Raw genomic sequence first — 19,363 nt, 5'->3', positions numbered from 1 at the left:
CAGCAGGAGATCCTACATATAGGGGGCAACCCACATACTTACTGACTTTACTGCACATGACACAAAAAAGTGGAAGTTGTAAAAGTGCGGAGCCTAAGGCCCCGTTTACACACCTGTAGTGCAGTCTCCGACCCGCACTACGAATGTGCATCCGTACTGCTCTGTGCTTCATAGATCACTATGTTCACACTTCATTACCCTAGTGATCTGTGCCGAAAGAAAACAGTCCGCATTACAACATTTACTTTTTTTGCGGCACGGATCGCAGCCCCGTATACACGTACGAACGTGTGAACGGGGCCATTGAATAACATTGGTTAAATGTTCTGTCCGCAATTGCGTGCCCACAATCGCGGACAGAATGACGGATGTGTGAATTAGGCCTTAGATGTCTGTCTGGCGGGGGTTCAGAAGAGATGAATTGTAGCTTCAAGAAATCATCGTGGTGGTTTGGGCCAAAAAGAGAGGAAAAGGAAAGTGACAACTCAGGTCAAAGAAGACGCCACCTGTGAGTCACTGAATTACTTTTTTTTTTTTTTTTTTGCCTCAAGTTAAAAATGGTTGAATAACACTGCTCTATGCATAAAAACACAAACTGCTTCTTCATTCATAGCAACAACGCCCCCCCCCCCCCGACATCACTTTAGAGGGGATGAGGGGGGGGGGGGGCGCTTTTAGCAAGATTTGCCCTTTAGTCAAAACTACCTAGAAACAGGCCTGGTGTAACAGCACAGGCAGTGAACGGGGAACGAGGGGTAAGCAAGCGCAGAGCTGACTAGTTGATGCTCGCTTCCACCGAACATCGGGCCATACAATACAGCTTTAGGCCATGTTCACATGGCGTATTGGACCGGCCGGGTAACAGAGCAGTAGCGGCCGGACGATCTTTGGCACAGCATCCGTGTGTGACCTGAAAGAGCTTTCTGACATGACAGTTCTTTGCGGCGTCGCGAGATGTGTATAAGCTCCGTCCGGGATCCCATAGAAGGCTAAACAGCGTAGCTTTTCGCAAAAAAAAAGACAGCCGCTGTTGCCGATTGCAACAACCGCTGTATTTTTACAAAAAGTTACATTGTATGAACATAGCCTTAACGAGATTATCCAGCGCTACAAAAACATGGGCACTTTCTTTCAGAGACAACATGACTCTTGTCTCCAGTTCAGGTGCGTTTGCAATTAAGCTCCATTCACTTCAAGGAACTGAGCAGCAAAACCCCAACCAAACTCTTTCCAGTGGCTCCACAGGAGTGCATAGAGCCGGGGGTACAGCATGTGTACCGCACTGCATTCAAAACAAAGGAGCCAGGGGCCGATCTGGAGTTTGCCCCCCCCCCCCCCCTCCGTGATCTCTTACTTGTCCCCTATCCTGTAGAGAGGGGACAAGTTAGGTGGACAACCCCTTTAAGTCTCCCTTATCTGATAATGTTGGATGAGCTGCTGAATCTAGGCAGGTGTGATGCTGTCTGCTGAGTTGGAGTATCTTTGTCTATATCATCTGAGAATTTCCTAGTATAATAGTTTCAGCTGAATTGTAGTTGAATAGAGCCATACACCTTCATGTCTTTCTTTGTTCCGCATACAGACTGCTGCTCTAGACATCTTTGTCTGATCCAGAATTAGAAGGCTGACCTATACTTTGAAGAACGTCAAATCGAAGCGAAGCATCTTCATAACTTGTGTAAAGTCGCACAAAGACTATCATTAAATCTTAAGACAGCTCTTGACTCCTGATAAGGAGGTAGTTCTTCTTTACTTCTCATATAAGGCATTGTTGCTGGGGTCACAATAAGAAGAGATCCAAGAAGTTCAACCTTTTAGTGTGTTCTAAAAGTTTTGCTGATTCAGATAACATAAAGAAGTGTGACAATTTACTTGATTAAAGGGCTGGTCCTATGTTCTGTAAATGCTCATTTTATAAAAAAAAAAAGTGATACTGTCACCAGTGACTACATGGGTGAAGCTGACAGCAGCCGCTGCATCAGTGGTTGCTGCACATTGTACAGTCACAGATCCGGGCTTCTTTTTGTTGAAAACAGGCCAACAGTGTCACCGAGGCGGGCTACTCTGCTGCTGAACCCCCTCTCATCGCTCGACTCAATCCGGTGCTTGTTTCACTAAGATTGGGCTGTCTCCCCTCCCTGCGTGATGTCACAAGGAGGGGTGTGTGGATTTCAGCTCTGAGCTAAGGTGAGAGACTAAAGGGCCTATTACACGGGTCGTTTAGAGGAGCAAACGAGCACTCTCAGCGCTCGTTTGCTCCTCGTTCCCCGCTCGCTGCCGCCGCTATTCAGCGAGGCTGCAGCAAGTGGGTGAGTGGGGGAGGGGGTGGCGGGGAGCTGCGGGGGGGGGGCTGCCCGGGTGATCGCTGATCGTCCGGGCAGCCCATAGGATATAGCATCGTCTGCTGCCGATGCTCCTATTCAATGGAGCGATAGCAGCAGAACGATGTCGGCTGATCGCTGCACTCTATTCCACGGGACGATTATCGTCCGTAGCGGCCGATATCGGCCGAATACGGACGATAATCGTTCCGTGGAATAGGGCCTTAAGCGGCAGAAAAGCCCTACCTCTGTGACTCTGTTGTCCTGGCACCAACGTCTACAACCTTTTCTCAGTATAAAGAAGCTCTGGACCTTCCTAACAGGAAACAGGTATTGCGGCGACAGTATCACTTTAATTATACTTAGTGTTTCAGTCTCTTACCTTTCCCAAAACCTCTGCTTGCCGTTAGCGAGAGAGAACTTTTTTTTTTATACTTTCAAATTCTGAAAACACATAAGACACAAAATTGATATATACAATGGGGGAGATTTATGAAGTCCGGAGTTTTTTAAGCCGGGCTTACAAATGTCCCCGCAGCTCCGGGGATTTATGTAGAGGTGCATTGCCTCTACATAAATCCTGATCGCACGGAGCCTGTACGTGCGAACATTTTGAAACCTACGCCAGCTCAGAGCTGGCGTAAGTTTCAGTATAATTTTTCCACAGAAAAAATGATAAATGCGGCGCACACGGAGGACGTGCCCCCTCTGCATGCAGCCGCACCCCCTGTAACGCCCCCTCTCCACCCCACTGGCGAAGCTGGTGCAGATGTGGCAGAAGCGAAAAAAATATTCGCAAAAATACTGTTTGCGAATATTTTTATGCCAATTTGCCCTATCTGCACCTAAAAAAGGCAGTTATGCCTTTTTATACATGTCCCCCAATATCTCTTTATTAGATTACAATATCCTTGAGGCTACTGAGAAATTGATTTTTTACTTATATATGTTGCGTTCCGCTCATTTCTCCTGCTACATGCCTGCTGCTCCCCCAGCCTGTCCCCCCCCGCCACCATATGCATGCTGGGAGGTGTGCTGCTCTACCCCCCCGTCCGCCTCAGGTCCCGTTCACCCCGCCCTGTGACATGCCTCCTGCTCCCCGGCCTATCCTTTATGCTCCCTGTACTTCCCAATGCCGTATGCCTACCAGGAGGTGTTCCACTCTGTTCCCCGTCCATCTCTGGTCCTGTCTGCCGCGCCACCATATGCCTGCTGGGAGGTGTGCTACTCTGCTCCCGGTCCACCCCACCGCCATATGCCTGCCAGGGAGGTGTGCAGCTCTGTTCCCCTGTCCGCCATGCCTTTTGGGAATTCCCATCCGCCCCTGCCACCATATGCCTGCCGGGAGGTGTGCCGCTCTTTTCCCCCGTCCGTTGGCAAACATAGAGCCAGGAGACTCCTCAATCGTTCATTCCATCATTTTCCTGAAAGGGGTCAGGTATTTGATAAAATCCCTAGGGAAATGATGGAACAGCGTGTTCATTTCACCATTTCCTGAGATTTGATCAAATCCCTGAAATCTATCATTTCACTGCAACACACACACACACATATATATATATAAATATATATATATATTCTAGTCATCAGTCATTCCTATGCTCCAGTCCTGCCCCCCCCCTCCCTTTTTTTTAAAGTTGGAATTCAGCCTTTTATGTATGTTATTTTCATGAATATTTTAATCTAATAAAGAGATATTGTATGTATCAGGTTTATGGCTTGTCTGTCTATACAGTATATAAGTTGGTATGCTTGTTGCTGAAGCCCCTCTGGCTATCGTGCTTTAATACATTTATCACCTTACAGTGCCTTACTGTTATATACATGTCTGGTGGTCCTCTGACCGCTATTTATAGGTTTTCCGTCCTGCTCACAAGATTGAATTTTTCTAAACCCAAATGTATATAGGACTATGAGTCCAGAGTCCAAGACAAGAGAGAGATTGTCTAAAATGCAACAAATTTTACTTGCTGTCAGCAAATGTCAGTAAATATTGCTCTTTATTTACAACAACTGAAAACCAGCCTAAGGCCTTATTTGCACATCTGTGGTTCTGTCCGCAGACAGACAATTGTGGCCAGAACATAGGAACAATGTATTTCAATGGCCCCGTTCATACGTCCGAAACCACATTTGCGGCACGAGTCGCTATCTTCAATGTAGGGCTCTGTGAAGCAGGGAGCACTACTTATGTACATTCATACTGCAGTCCGAGGTCAGAGGCTACACTACAGATGTGTGAATGAAGCCTAAGGATGGGTTCAAGATGAGGAATCCTTGCGGAGGAGTTCCTGCAGATTCCTTTGCTTGTCCCCACTCGTGGCGGCACGCATTTCGACTCATCCCATAGACTCAATTAACGCAAAAACTTCTCTGTATGGATTCCTCAGTGTGAACCAGCCCTAATACTTCAGCTCGGTAATTGTTATAATTGTATCCAGGCTCGACAACCCTTTATGATAAAAAGACATCATCAGCATAAATCTCCCCTCTCCCCTTATAATTTGTTACAATGTATCATTGTAGGTGTGTGTATTAGAGTCCTGACTATTTATCTCACATTAGATGTTTGGGCTGGATACCACTGTGAGGCAAAGAAAGATTCAATTTACTGACAACAAGCAGAGATCCTGATAATTCTAAGTTATTGAAATGCAAAATATATTAGAAAGTTGCAGAATGATTTACAATTACTAAGCTTATTTTACATAAAAACAGACAACCTCTTAAAACACATAGAAGTGATACATACAGAAGTGATACTGTTACAATATAAATGGTTGTAGATGAAAGAAACAGAATGAAAAATGGAAGATATGAAAAAGCATAAAAATAGATATAAAATGAGGATGTTCCACTGCAGTGCTGAGGGTTTGGTGTCATGTGCTGGAGTCAGAGGTAGAGTTCCTGATATCTGGGGTCTGCTCACCCCTGTTTCTGTAGAGTTACTTTGATGGCACTGAAGACTTTGCCCATTGCTTCATATAGTGGGTCACAGAAGGTATGGATGCACAGGGAGAATGTCCGACCAGCACATTGGATCTCTATGAGGTAGCTCTTGATGCATGGAACCACTGCCCAGATGTGACAAAAGGAAATGAGAGCAAAGAGGATGCCCCAGATGATGGAGAGGGGTATGCCAATGAGGCCGGAGAGAAGCCGGTAACACCAGTACTTGGTGATAGTGAAGGTGGTATAACTGGCCTTCCAAACACCATCAAAGCTGTGAGTCCCATACGGCTCTGCAATCACATCTTCAAAGTCCAGCTGCACAAAGAAAGAAGACATAAACGTCAATTGTATCACATGGACAGAATGAGTCCACCCAAGCAAGTATAATAAGTCAACTGGGGTCTGGCCAACACCAGTGCCCCCTCCCCACTGGATCATTGTAACAATTCCCTGTAATAATAATAACTAAGAATTAAACAACAATGTTCACCCTTAATATCCCAGGTGTTTATTACCATTACTTCCAAAGCCCTGTAATATTAAAGGCTGCTCCAGGGCACTTTTTTCATTCTGAAGAGACCCCTACCAATCAGTAGTTCTTGCAATGCCATTGTTCTTGTATGCCCTCATTGATAATATAAATATTCCAGCTCAAAACATGAATAACCTATCAATTGGATAGATGATGAATATTAGACTGTGAAGGTCTGATTGCTGGAACCCCACCAATTGCAGTCAGTGCCATAGGCTTGAGTTGAGTGGCAGTGTGCATGCATAAGCAGTGGTCCATACAGAATCTTGGCTGTGCCTGTGATCTTGCTCTGATGATCAGCTAAATTGTACAAAGACTTAGTTTTTTGGGGGGAGTGGGGGGTCGGGGGAGATTAAATAATTATTCAGCAGCTACTGCCTAGAGACTTATCACTGTATACTCCCCATCATTCTGGTTCTATGACCCCCAACCACCTAGTGATCTCATTACGTCTATAAACTTAGAAAGGTTTCGCCTTCCTTTAAAGACAAGAATGTGTAATTAGGTGGTAGAGGATCTGTGCAGCTTCCACCTGTGTGAACATCCATCAAACAGCATTGTTAGTTATTCTACGTGACATGAAAGAGGCTGCAGGTTTAGAAACTTCACCCCAATTCTTTTTGAAGCTATGCTCATAGGTAACTTCTTAACTCCATGTTTCCCATAGAGCTGGCGCCTTCCTGTGCTTCTTCCTTAATATGGTTGTTGATTGCCCTGGCAGCTAAATGAGTGTGGCTCATCAGATTGGCATTAAAGGCTCAATGTTATAAGTGTTCGGATGGTGGATCTCTGCCAGCCAGCGATTCACTCAGCCAGCTGCTGCGGAATCTATATCAAAGAGTTCCAGGAAGGAAACAATAGTCTCACATCAGATCTGATAATGCTGAGAATAATGTGATTAACAGAAGTGCTGCATGCAGAGGGATCCAGAAATAGCATCATCCTCATCTAACCATCTATTCTATCTAGCATCTAAAGAAAGATCCAGAACAATAAAATGTGTACATGCAATATACTTTTTTATATAGATTCCCCTGACATATACCCCTGCTGAACACCACAAAAGTGTGGTGTGAAAAGTTAGACTTAGTTGATAACACCAGGAATGGTACGCCTGGATGTCATCCTGCAGGAAGAGAAGCCTTAATTTAAAAGGGGCTTCTGCATTGTGCCTTATCTCTGACTTGGCTGTGTTGTAGACCTAGAACATAGGAGTCAAGTGTGCTGTCCCAACACGGGTTTTCTGCTTAGAACACCCCTCGCAAAAGCCTGGAACCTCAGAAGTGAAGTGGTGATGAAGTGTTGTATAAGTTTGCCACTAGATGTCAGTATAGCTATAGTCATTTAAGGGTTACTGTATTGTATGATTTTGTACACCAATGAGAGTTACTCTTTACTTCTGCCTATCTCTATCCTCCTTTCTTCTTGCACTATCTTCTCCACCACTCAGAGGAGCTGTTAGACACACCCTGTAGGAAGTTGTCACATGGGGAGAGGAAATGTAGACCCCCACTTAGTTCTTTTCTGTTTCTCTGAGGAGCAAGACACACAGATCAGGCATTCCTGCTGAGCTTAGGAGCGTGGCTCTGCCAGGTTCCCTGTCCGGGAAAGACCAGTTGTAGTGTACACTTATGGAGTACACAGAGACTTTCTTTTCTAAAGCAATCCTCCTACCTACGATGCAGTGCTAAACACCTACAGAGAGGACAAGTCAGGGATCACCCCAACCCATGCCATGAACATCTCAACACAGTGCAGGACAGTATGCTAGAGCAGAGAAACTGATCCGGATAGAGCAAAGCAGCTAAGAGCCTATGTACTCTATCTCGCAACGCAGGTGACCCCGGGACACTTTGCTAAACTCAGGTAACTAGGACTGGGGCTTGTGTCACACTGATAAGACGGGTAACTCGACACTGCAGGGCAAAAGGTGGTATAGCAATAAAGGTCAAAACATGGGCACCAAGTATTCTTTTTCTTTCAAGTATTCCTCATTTTCTAAGTTCCGGCAGAGCACAGTACTATATTAGGTTGGGACTCTCATGACTTACTTGTTAGGACAGGAAGGTAGGGACAAGATGAGACAGTGGGCTCTAAGCCTGATCCCACCAACTGTCCCTACCTATTTGCCTCAGTCGGCCCTAGGCGGCTGCGGACAATCACGAAGACATGTCCTACGGTAGAGACAGACAAACACAACAAGGGAGAGTCAACAGGCCAAGTCAGAACCAAACGGACAACGCAGTACAAAATCAATGATCAAACAGATTGTCAGGAGGTCAAGCGGCAGGTCAGGTAACAAGTCAAGCAAACAAAGAATGAGAAATGGGTATCGCAGGAGTAGACAGGGGAAGCTGGGATCAGGGTATGAACCTTAATTGCCAGCAGAGAAAGACTGGCTCTGCTTTCATTTATGAGGATCAAGAGCCCGATTCAGATCCCAATTGGACCGGCACTCTGATCCTCAAGGTTCCAAGAGAAATATGTCAATCAAAAGACACTGCTCAGCTGCAGCGATCAAGGATAGCAGTGAGCTGTGTAACTCCTGCATTGCCAGGAGGCTGAAAAGCAAGCGGGTGTGTCACACAAAAAGTAAAAACAGGCCCAGTTCTCACCAGGCTTACTGCACATTCCTGACACTACTTCTCTCCACTCCTCTGATCTCTCTCTAGTCTTCTCAGCATGCAACCAAGTCAGCACTTCTGCGCTACTCTACTCTACTTCAACAACTCTCAGTACAGATCTGGTGAAGTCAAGTTTGTATCAGTCACATATCATTCATCTGTATTCTAGAAGATTTATCAGTAAAGAAAGAGTTTATTTATTCTACTGGGACTCAGTGATCATTGCACTAGCACCTACACTCCAGCTACACCTTCCTTAGGACATCTCCCATTTCTGTGGGTGGCGGTACCGACAGTTCGGGTGGCTCATAACTCCACTCCGGACCACAGTGATAAGCGCCCAAGGGACCCATCACAACCCGGCACTTCACCAACCATTGGGGAAGGGTATAGCCAGCCACACATTAAAAGCAAGTGTGCCTTCATACCTGTGTTGCACTGGCGTCACAACAACTTACCACCTGGCTAAGCTATACTCCACAGACCAGCCATCACAGTAGTGGAGTCACACAGTACCATCTAGCAAGTGACCGGCTGAGTACACACCACACAAGCCGACAGCCCTCCAGCTGTTGCAAAACTACAATTCCTAGCATGCCTGAACACCCAAAGTCGAAGCTTTAAGAGGGGGTCCTCCAGCAATTTTTTTTTCTTTCAAATCAACTGGTGGCAGAAAGTGTCAGAGACTTGTGATTTATTTCTATTAAAAGGTCTCCAGTCTTCCAGTACTTATCAGCTGCTGTATGTCCTGGTGGTGTATCTTTTTCCATCTGAAACAGTGCTCCCTGCTGACACCTATGTGCATGGCAGGAACTGTCCAGAGCAGTATCAAATCTCCAAAGAAAACCTCTCCTGTTTTACAGACTGGAAAGAATACACCACCTCCTGCAGGACATACAGCGGCTGATAAGTAATTAACAAATCTCTGGCACTTTCTGGCACCAGTGGATTTGAAAGGAAAAAGTTTTGGCTGGAGTACCCCTTTAAATGTTTAGGCATATTGCGCATTGTAGTTTTGAAATAGCTGGAAGGTCTCAGTTTGACACCCCTGAGCTAGAAGCATTACACCACTGCATCTAAAGGTGTGGCTGAGGTATATCCAAGTAAGGGCCATATTACACGGCCCAACACGCAGTGTAAGGATGCTTCCTGAGCCTATTACACTGCTCGATGATCGAGCAGCAAGGGTACACAAACATCGTTAGAGATGTCCATGCAGCCCTTGCTGTTATTACTGGGCCTTCCTGCATACTGTATATAGAAAATAATAGAGTAAGTTATACTGACCTCTCCAGACTCCCCAGTTCCTTCTGACTTTTCCTCGCTCACTGCAGCTGCAGCTGCAAGTACTGACAGGCCGCTCAGCCTATCACTGGCTGAGAAGGGACAGCCTCGCGGCCATTGAGTGGGTGAGTGATCTGTCACTGCAGAGACGTGTCAGCAGTGGCTGCAATAAGCGAGGAAAAGCCAGGAGGACACTGGGGAATCTGAAGAGGTAAGTATTAGAGATGAGCGAACGTTCAGTATTTGATTAGCAGGGGCTGCTGAACTTGGATAAAGCTCTAAGGTTGTCTGGAAAACATGGATACAGCCAATGACTATATCCATGATTTCCACATAGCCTTAGGGCTTTATTCAAGTTCAGCAGCAACCTCTAAACAAATGCTGAACGATCGGGTTCGGATCGACTCGAGCATGCTCGAGGTTCGCTCATCTCTAGTAAGATTATCGCTCTGTATAATTCTAACTGTGAGAAAGATTTGCTGTACAACTGCATGGAGTCTCCTCCACTTGTTGTTATCCCAGGCGCTTTTTTTTTTAGGTCGTATTTTGTCCGTGTGTATACTGACATTATATTCAACTTTGCACATTTATGCACTTTACTTGGGTCCCACTGATATTCATGGATGCTTTTTATATGTGTATCTTTTGCATTTCTATGCATCCGGGAACCCTTTAGTGGCCCTATAACAGCATTGTTACACCCCCCCTATCAGGGGCTGTGCATGTATTCTTAATTTTAATAGTTTTCTTGTAGCTAGTTCCAATAAAGTTCATGTATATGGGTGTGCACTGGTCAATATGCTCCGTTGTGTTTTCTTTTTCTATGCAGTAATTTTTGGAGCATAGATGAATCCCTTCACCTAATTTGTTCATTACTCTAATGGTGCCCACCTTATATTTGCCTATACTGTACTGTAGAAAGGCACTACTAGACAGTTTTATGTGTAAAATGACCATTCTGATTGGTTGGATCTTTCAGCTATTGTCAGAGATCCAGATCCAGCATTGTATGTTGAGTACGGTTTTTAAAGGGGTTATCCAGTGCTACAAAAACATGGCCACTTTTCCCCCTTTCTTGTCTCCAGATTGAGTGTGGTTTCAAACTGAGTTCCATTGAAGTAAATGGAGCTTAATTGTAAACCACACCTGAACTGGAGATAAGAGAGGGTGAAAAGTGGCCATGTTTTTGTAGCGCTGGATAACCCCTTTAAGTTACAATGGTCCAGGAAAGACCCCTGTACATTGAAAATATTGTAACTTAAGGCCACTGTAACTTGAGGGATCACTGTATAGCGATAGATGTGTCCTCCTACATGTACTTCACATTTCTATACCTCCATTGTAAGAAAAAGGAACCTAGTGTTTCTTGGTCTCCCCCTTTCTATTCTGTGTAATAGAGAAAGGAGCAGAAGTGAGACTATGCTGCGAATAACCTTCTTTCAGCTTCACCTGAATAACAAAAAGCTATAGCACCATATGAGCCAGGATCTCGCCATCCACAATATCCGAATCCTCTTTGGGGCATCATCGACAAAATGGTTAACATAGTATCTGGTATAGCCAGCCTTGTGTGTTCAGGACTATATGGATCCAAGTCTATCATTGTGCTGCCAGTTTTAAAATCCAGAGTTTTCATATTTGCCACAGAGTCTGCTTGGAAGAGATGCTGATGAGCTCCAATGAATTACAAAGATGCTAATCCTTATTAAAGGTGCTAATTTAATAATAATGGTGCTTATCCTTATTAATGGTGCTAATCTAATTACACTGGGATTGGGCACCATTGAGATGGACATAGAGGGGATCACGCTAGGTATAGCTTTTTAAAATTTATTTTTATGTTAGGCTACATTCATAGACAAGAGTTTTGTGAGACCAGACAAAGTCCCGCTGCCATACTACTGGTTTTTAGCACCGGGTCATAGGAGGGATACTAACTTAAATCAGCATTAGGCCGTGTTCACACAGCGTTTCTTATGTTTTTCATATTGTTTTGATTGGTAACAACAAATGGATTTTAAAAAATGCAAAAATGCACATTGTGGACACAGCTTTAAAGTAGAAGTCTAGGGTCGGTCATTTTTTTCAAATAGCCGGGGAGGAGGTGACTGAACACAACCACATGCACCTACCTCCCTGACTCCAGCGCAGGGGTCTGCTTTCCTCCACTCCGGTTTCCCGCTTCCCCGGTCGCTTCCTGGTCTGAGTGGGGACCCGGGTCGGGACGTGTCAGCCCCGTTCAGCCTGTCAGTGGTGGGGGACAGCAGACCACTGCACTGAAGCCGGGGAGGTAAGTGCATGTTGCTATATGTAACCACTTCCTCCCTCTTTTTTTTTTTTTTTTTAAATGTCTGACCCTGGCCTTCTCCTTTAAGTTAGTTTGTTATTTAAATAATGCAGTACAATAATAATAATAATAATAATAATAAAACAATATCAGGAAAACATGCCCTTGTCATAGCCAGCAAGTGGTTGCCAACCTGCTTTTCCTAATACATAAATGGTATGCAGTACTGATTTATGAAGTGATAGGGGACCATTAGATACAAAAATGTGTAACCAGTACATTTTAGCTGTCTCTTAACTTTCCCAAATGCACGTATGACTAATAAATGGCTACACATTGTTTTTATTATTTTTTTCCAATTTGGACATGACCACCTTGAAATCCTTATATATTCAGACTAATAATTACTATAACAATTCAGTGGAGTTGCTATGAATGGAGACAATCCTGAGCTGGCTGCTGTTCTTATTATTTCTGAACATTTCATCTAATTCCATTTGCCTTATCAGACTGACTCAGCAGCTGAGAATATTAGAATATGAAGAAGTCATTTAAAAAGCTTCTTGCAATAAAGTGCAGAATATTCTGTATCATTGTAAGGGGGCAGAGAGGCGAGGGCCAGAGCCCTTCTCATGTAAAGTTTTAGTTATATTTAAATTTGGAAACACCTTAAAGCCTTTAGTCACGTTTATAACCATGCAACTATACAAATAATAATATTCTATTGTTTTGTGGCTACAGCTCATATGTAGTTCTATTTGTCTCCATGACTACAGACTACAAACAAACCCTGTGTAGTCTGATTCTAAGGTCACACTCTCTGGCATCTGTGATCTAGCCCCTATTTTTTCCAATAAATAAGCAAACAGGATAGGTAGATAGATAGACAGACAGACAGACAGACAGACATGAAAGAAATAGATCCTGATGAGGTAGATAGACCAAACCTTAACCACATCTTCGTTTATCTTCTTTGGGTCTCTGTCCACCAGGTCGATCTCCTTGGTGAGGATGTCTTTGGAGATCTTCTCTTCATAGTAAGACTGTTCCTCAGCCATAATATTTTATCTCTGGATCACTCTATAGCCAGTGACTGCTTCTTGCGTACAGTAGTCTGGACTGAGGATGAGGTTTGCTGCCTGTTGTTAGCTGGTTCTGTGTAAAAAGCTCCTGATATGTGAGCCCGTCCTGGAAGCTAGAGAACAGCTGCCTAGCATAGCTGAAGGGGGCTCGCTGTCATATCTGGACATGTGCTATTTCTCATCTCAAAGTAATCTTGGATCATTCTAGGACATGCGGCCCCCCACCCCACTAACAGATAATAGATTCGGGGGAGGGGGGCACTACTTATCTGGTCAAAAAGAGCAGTTAGAAAAAATGAGACAAACTTATTAGGACCAAATGTATTGCCCCCCTTCACTTTTCTTTGCCCACTCACTTTAGAACTTTAGATAAATATGGAAAGCTCAGGGGCACAGCATGAGAGTAGCAGCTTTTCCACTGAAAAGGATTTTCCTTAGAACAGACAACCATTTAAAGGGAGGGCATGGAGTGGGGCCACAGACTTAAGCCCCTATTACACAGAGCGATGTAGAGAGCAAGCGAGTGGGGACCTGTCAGGTCATTGCTCTCTTGCTCATCGTTCCAGTTGGTATAGGCTGAATACGAACGATAATCACTTAGTGTAATAGGGCTTTTAGATAAAGCCTGGCATGACCGGTTTAGCTAGCATAGAAGGCCTAAAAGGTTAAAGAAAAGTTCGGCCAAAAGTATTTTTTAATATGTTTTTACTTATGGAAAGTTAGATACATTTCTAATGTACATTAACTATGGGAAATGCACATATACTGCTATTTCCCTTAATTAAGTAGATCATGGAGTGTTAGAATTCTGTCCAAAACCATGACGTCACAAATCATTCCTATGGAGTGTGCGGCAGGAGGCGCACTATATATAGAAGTCAATGTTACTTATTGACTTCTATATATATATAGTGCGCCCCCTGCTGGACACTCCATAGGAATTACAACTGATTCGTGACGTCATGGTTTTTGACAGAATTTGAGCACTCCATGATCTACTTAATTAAGGGAGATAGCAGTATTTGTGCATTTCCCATAATCAATTTACATTCAAAATTGATTTAAAATGAGGGGTTAAAGTTATGTCAGAAGGAGGCAGGCAGCTGGTAAAGAGAGATCGGAGTTGCTAGGTGGTTGTAATTTTCTTTTGTTATTCTTATGGTGGCTGCCATCGTACCTGAGCTACAGTATTTTAACTGCATTTAGTGATCTTCTTTACAGTAAACCCCATGCACCATAGGAACAATAGAAAGGACCTGAACCATTCAGATGAATGTAAAAGACTTGCGGTGTGGTTGGAAACCTTCATGGAAGACATTCTACAGGGAGGGGGACACTTTGTGTACCTCTGTCATCTATACACGGATGTAACCTGTCGCTGTAATCCTGTCTGTGTTGATAAGGAGCAGACTGTTCGGAACTTTTCTGTACAGAACAGGAAGTTTCAGCTCAGTTTTAAGCTTAGTGGTGAGATTGAGAATTACAAGATTTCTGTATTATTCTATAATATAAATAGTATAATGGAAAATTTGTAGAAAAAAAATTACCAACAATTCTTACAAAATATGTTTAACATAAAAACTTGATTTCAACTATAGGTCATTTTCTGGTGACATGTTCCCGTTAAGGTTCAATTTAATAATAAAGTGGCAGGAAAATGCTAAGCACAATTTATTACCATGCATTTTTTTTATTTTGCATCTGACAATTCAGAAAGTCCAATAATTTATTGCTTGTTTCCAGCACAGAACTGCAATATAATGTGGAATTTCACAAGTCAGAAGCAGAAGCTTAAGCAGAATAGACAATGAAGAGATTTTGTTTGAGACGGATAGTAACATTTAAAAATTTTCTTTTTGAAGAATCTCTACATTTACTGGTGAATTTATCATTCTTTACTTTTCTTTAATTTCCTGTATTTTGATCTTTTGGCATCTGACCCATTAATTAAGTCTTGGACAATGAAGTGTATAATATGGCACTACTCCCAATCCATAGCTATTGCTAGGTATAGTCTTTCAATTCTGGTCCAAATGACCTGTGCAGAGCTTCATTTAGTGAGCAACAATACGCAGAGTTTTATTTGTTCCCCAGTCTGTTCATAGTCTAGTAAATAAATGTGGCCAATCCTCAAGGGTACTTTACAAAAAAATGCATATGTTGATTTAATAATAAAAATCAAATCAAATGAATATCTGGTGCTATGAAAACACAATAAAATCCTAAAAATAGTAACTACTGGGCCCAGATGGTGTATCTAGTGGTTAACAAGTAGATACAATCATAGGCTGCGTTCACACTACGTATATTTCAGTCAGTATTGTGGTCCTCATATTGCAACCAAAACCAGGAGTGGATTGAAAACACAGAAAGGCTCTGTTCACACAATGTTGAAATTGAGTGGATGGCCGCCATATAACGGTAAATAACTGCCATTATTTCAATATAACAGCCGTTGTTTTAAAATAACAGCAAATATTTGCCATTAAATGGTGGCCATCCACTCAATTACAACATTGTGTGAACAGATCCTTTCTGTGTTTTTAATCCACTCCTGGTTTTGGTTGCAATATGAGGACCACAATACTGACTGAAATATACGTAGTGTGAACCCAGCCTAAAAATAAAATACAAAGTAAGGCCATGTTCACTCAACTTATATTTTCATAAAAGTACGGCTGTTGTTGCTGATTGCAACAACGTCCGTGATTAATATGAAAATATACGTTACCTTGCCATCTATGGAATCCTGGCCAGAGCGTATACACATTATATACGTTCCAGCCAGGATCTCTAGCAGCGCAGTAGAAAACTGACATGTCGGTTTTCTGGGCCGCTATTCATTGAATAGCGGCCGCAGAAAGCCCTGTCAGCGCACACAGTGGAGCGAGTGGCTCCGGCCGTACGCTCAATAGTGTGCTGGGGGGAGTGCTGATGTGGGCGCGCACAGATGCGCCCGCATCATAACCCTGCGTCGCTAAAGATCATCCGTCCAGTACTGCAGTAGCGGCTGGGATGATCTTTAATGAGACCAGCCGTCTCATACTACATGTGAAAATAGCCTAAAAGTGTAAATGCAACATGTAAGTCTCTTAAATTGGTAAAAGTAATGTCCCAGATAGGAGGTTAGAGAGTAATAGATGTCCTTTCTGTTGTATCATAAATTACGCTGAAGTAAAAAAGAAAAAGAAGGAATCGGTGTATTACACCTCTCACCAAACTGTAGTCACTGCAGTAACATGAAGGCAAACTGTACAGTTGATCGAGTGGGTGGTCTGTGATCTGTGGTGCACCAGGAGTAAAACACATCTCATAGTTTTCTACAGTGGAGCTGGATGGATGTCTCAAGCAGAGCCGCGTAGAGCTGCGCTTACTTCGTCATTGTTACTACTGGGGGCATGTACCAGGTGAAGCCGCGCTATCCACAGTGTTGTTCCTGCTGTCAGCAGCTGTGGAATCGGGCTGTAGCACTGCACTGAGTTTGTAGTGGAGTGATGCTGGGCTTGGCGCTGTGCGGGAATCCTTCTGTAAATCACTGTGCCGTGATATAACATCTTTCCAGCTGCTGTAGACAAAACCATAGTATTGCAGTGATAAAAGTCTAGGATAGTGTACTGACTGTACCAAATAGATATCGCTTTGCTAAACGCGTTTCAAGGCCTCTTCAGATTATCTCCAAACTGTGAAGTGTCCAATGTGGATTGGATGTTAAAGTAGAGCCAAAAACGCATCCTAGTTGCATAATCTGTAGAGGTACTTCTATCAAAATCTAACCTGCTGATATCTTCCTATACTGCATGGAGCGCTGAGGGCGAAGGAAAGTTTTTTACCTTTATCCTTGGAGCTGTTTCTGTGATATTAGCAGTATATTTTATTTATTTTTATTTTTTAAATTAGATGGGCACCAGTAAGGGGCCACACTGCTGACTGTGCCAGTAACCACAGGGCTGCTCAAGCCCTGGTCACAACAGTTACATATGGCTAGCACTGCTGCATGCAGTGTTAGCAATATTAAAGGGGTTGCCCAGCGAAAATCTTTTTCTTTCTAATCAACTGATATCAGAAAGTTATATAGATTTGTAATGTACTTTTATTAAAAAATCTCAAGTCTTCCCATACTTATTAGCTGCTAAATGTCATCCAGGAAATTTTGTTTTATTTTCAGTCTGACACAGTGCTCTCTGCTGACACATCTGTGGCCGAGAAAGGAACTCTGTCTCGGTTTTATATGAATCCCCATAGAAAACCTCACCTGCTCTGGACAGTTCCTGTCTCGGCCAGAGATGTTAGCAGAGAGCACTGTGTCAGACTGAAAAACAAACAACTTTCCCTGGATGACATTTTGTAGCTAATAAGTATGGAAAGACTTGAGATTTTTTAATAGAAGTAAATTACAAATCTATATAACTTTCTGACACCAGTTGATTTGAAAGAAAAAGATTTTCGCTCGACAACCCCTTTAAGCCTCCCTTGATCTCTATTCTAATACATATAAGCATTAGAATAGACATATGACTTGTGTCACTTGTGCAGATTCAGCACCCTGTAGCACAGTGAGTGGGGATAACTCTTAATCACTGCTCGCTCTACTACAGAATGATGCGCCTGCAGCGCTACCAACACAGACAGCTTCCCCAAATCTAATGTCTATTCTGAATGATAAAGTATAAATATTCTCTTCCACATTTTCTACATATTCACATAAGAGATGTGGAGGGAGATAGTAACACACCAGCAAGGATAACAATTCATTCAGGTTCTGCGATTTAATGGTGCAGTTTCTTGCTTCTAAACTGAGTAAGGTGAAAGGCTGAACTGATATATCTGGCATGTGCTCGGGTGCTGGAGAGGTTCTATTTAAGGCACTAGACAGGGCTGTGTTACTAAAAGTAGCTGCTACTTGCTCTACAGACAGTCAAACAGATACCAGAGGTCTCCCATGGAAACAATACATTGTGGATTTCTGGGAAATAACAAAGTATGGTTCAAAGAGCCAGACACCGGTTTCTGCCCCAGTGTTCCTGCAGCTGCTAATATGGACCCCTGGGTACCTATGGGCCTCATACAGTCTACATTTAGACAATCTTTGGTTTCAAAGAGAAAGTTATGCAGAATGCCAAGATCCCTTCAGTTTCCTGATAATGTTCTTTCTCTTATTGATATTTTATTTGTTTATTTGCCTAGTTTATTCATTTTCTGCAATTCTGGTATTCTAAATACTACATTTCTTCAAAGCTTATGCTTTTCCATAGTAGTCAATGAGAATCGGAGCTACAATATTAAGGATTGGTGAGGGGGGAAAAAAAAGCAACCTGAATATCTAATGTCACTAAAGCTGTATTTCAGACTACTTTTGTAGACAATGGGGGAAATTTATAAAGCAGGTGTAGATTTTTTCCGTGGAGCCTGAGTAGGGTGCAGGGCTGGCCAGATTTAATAAGAGTGTTGACTGCGTCTAACGAAAGTCTAAAGTGTATGGGGACCTTAAGGATAGAAGATATCAACCACTTATCTGGCTTCTGATTTTCTATTGCCTCACTGGGGAATAAAATTGCCCGTAGCTACGTAACCATGGTTGTATGCCACACAAGCTGTGGATTATACAGCTGCTCACTACTTAGGGATCAAGTAGTGTTTGGGTCTCAGAGGTGGTATTAAGAGAGAAGGGCATAAAGGTTTTATGACCTTCTCAACAGGAACACATCACACAAAGTTTATCTGCCATCCTGGCTGGATAGTAAGGTGCCATAGACCTTGACACAAATTTATTGCTTTTACTGAAAAGAATTGGTTACCGCAGAAGTTAGTCATGTTCCATCACTTGACATTAACAATGAACCCTTTAGATCACTTGTGAAACTTCATTTAAAAAGCTTCTCTGTATGCAGATGAAGTATCCTCAACCTCAACACCTTTTCCTGCTTCATAATATGAGTAATGGTCACTGTGATGTCCTTGCACATATGCCAAGACTCACATGTCATGTTGAATGTTGTATTTTATTCCTCTTTGAATATTCCTCTGGTTTCAATGGTGGTACCCATGTTTTTCTGAACTCCCTAAGGCTGCATCCAACCACCTGTATTTAAATGCCATACCATCGGACTTGGACATGTTCAGGTTGCCCTCATCTTTAATTATTGGGAGAGGTGGCTTGTAAATTTTAGAAACCAATAATGTTTTGTGTATACAGTGATCTACAACATGAATATACCAGGATTATAAAGCAAATCAACATGAGTTGCAGTCTTAAGGTTTTTGCATATATTTTGTATCTGTAG

At 43.0% G+C, this 19,363-nt stretch overlaps 1 protein-coding gene across 1 annotated transcript; it reads right to left on the bottom strand.

The window, feature by feature from the left end:
• Positions 1-5,091: 5,091 nt before the first annotated feature.
• Positions 5,092-13,105, bottom strand: CAV3 (caveolin 3). The gene is made up of 2 exons (XM_069968713.1): positions 12,948-13,105; positions 5,092-5,588 (listed from the first exon to the last, which is right to left on the bottom strand). The coding sequence occupies exons 1-2, from the start codon at positions 13,056-13,058 to the stop codon at positions 5,247-5,249; spliced, it is 453 nt and encodes a 150-aa protein (XP_069824814.1). The 5' UTR covers positions 13,059-13,105; the 3' UTR covers positions 5,092-5,246.
• Between the last annotated feature and the right edge of the window lie 6,258 nt (positions 13,106-19,363).

Source organism: Dendropsophus ebraccatus, chromosome 4 (genome assembly GCF_027789765.1).
Source record: "Dendropsophus ebraccatus isolate aDenEbr1 chromosome 4, aDenEbr1.pat, whole genome shotgun sequence".
Taxonomy (NCBI): domain Eukaryota; kingdom Metazoa; phylum Chordata; class Amphibia; order Anura; family Hylidae; genus Dendropsophus; species Dendropsophus ebraccatus.
This window is presented reverse-complemented; position numbering and strand designations above follow the sequence as displayed.

Excerpts from the sequence above, each read along its gene's own strand:
- CAV3 (XM_069968713.1), bottom strand. The coding sequence starts at position 13,058 with ATGGCTGAGGAACAGTCTTACTATGAAGAGAAGATCTCCAAAGACATC. Across the intron at positions 5,589-12,947 it reads TAAACGAAGATGTGGTTAAG|CTGGACTTTGAAGATGTGAT; the intron begins GTTTGGTCTATC and ends TTCTTTGTGCAG.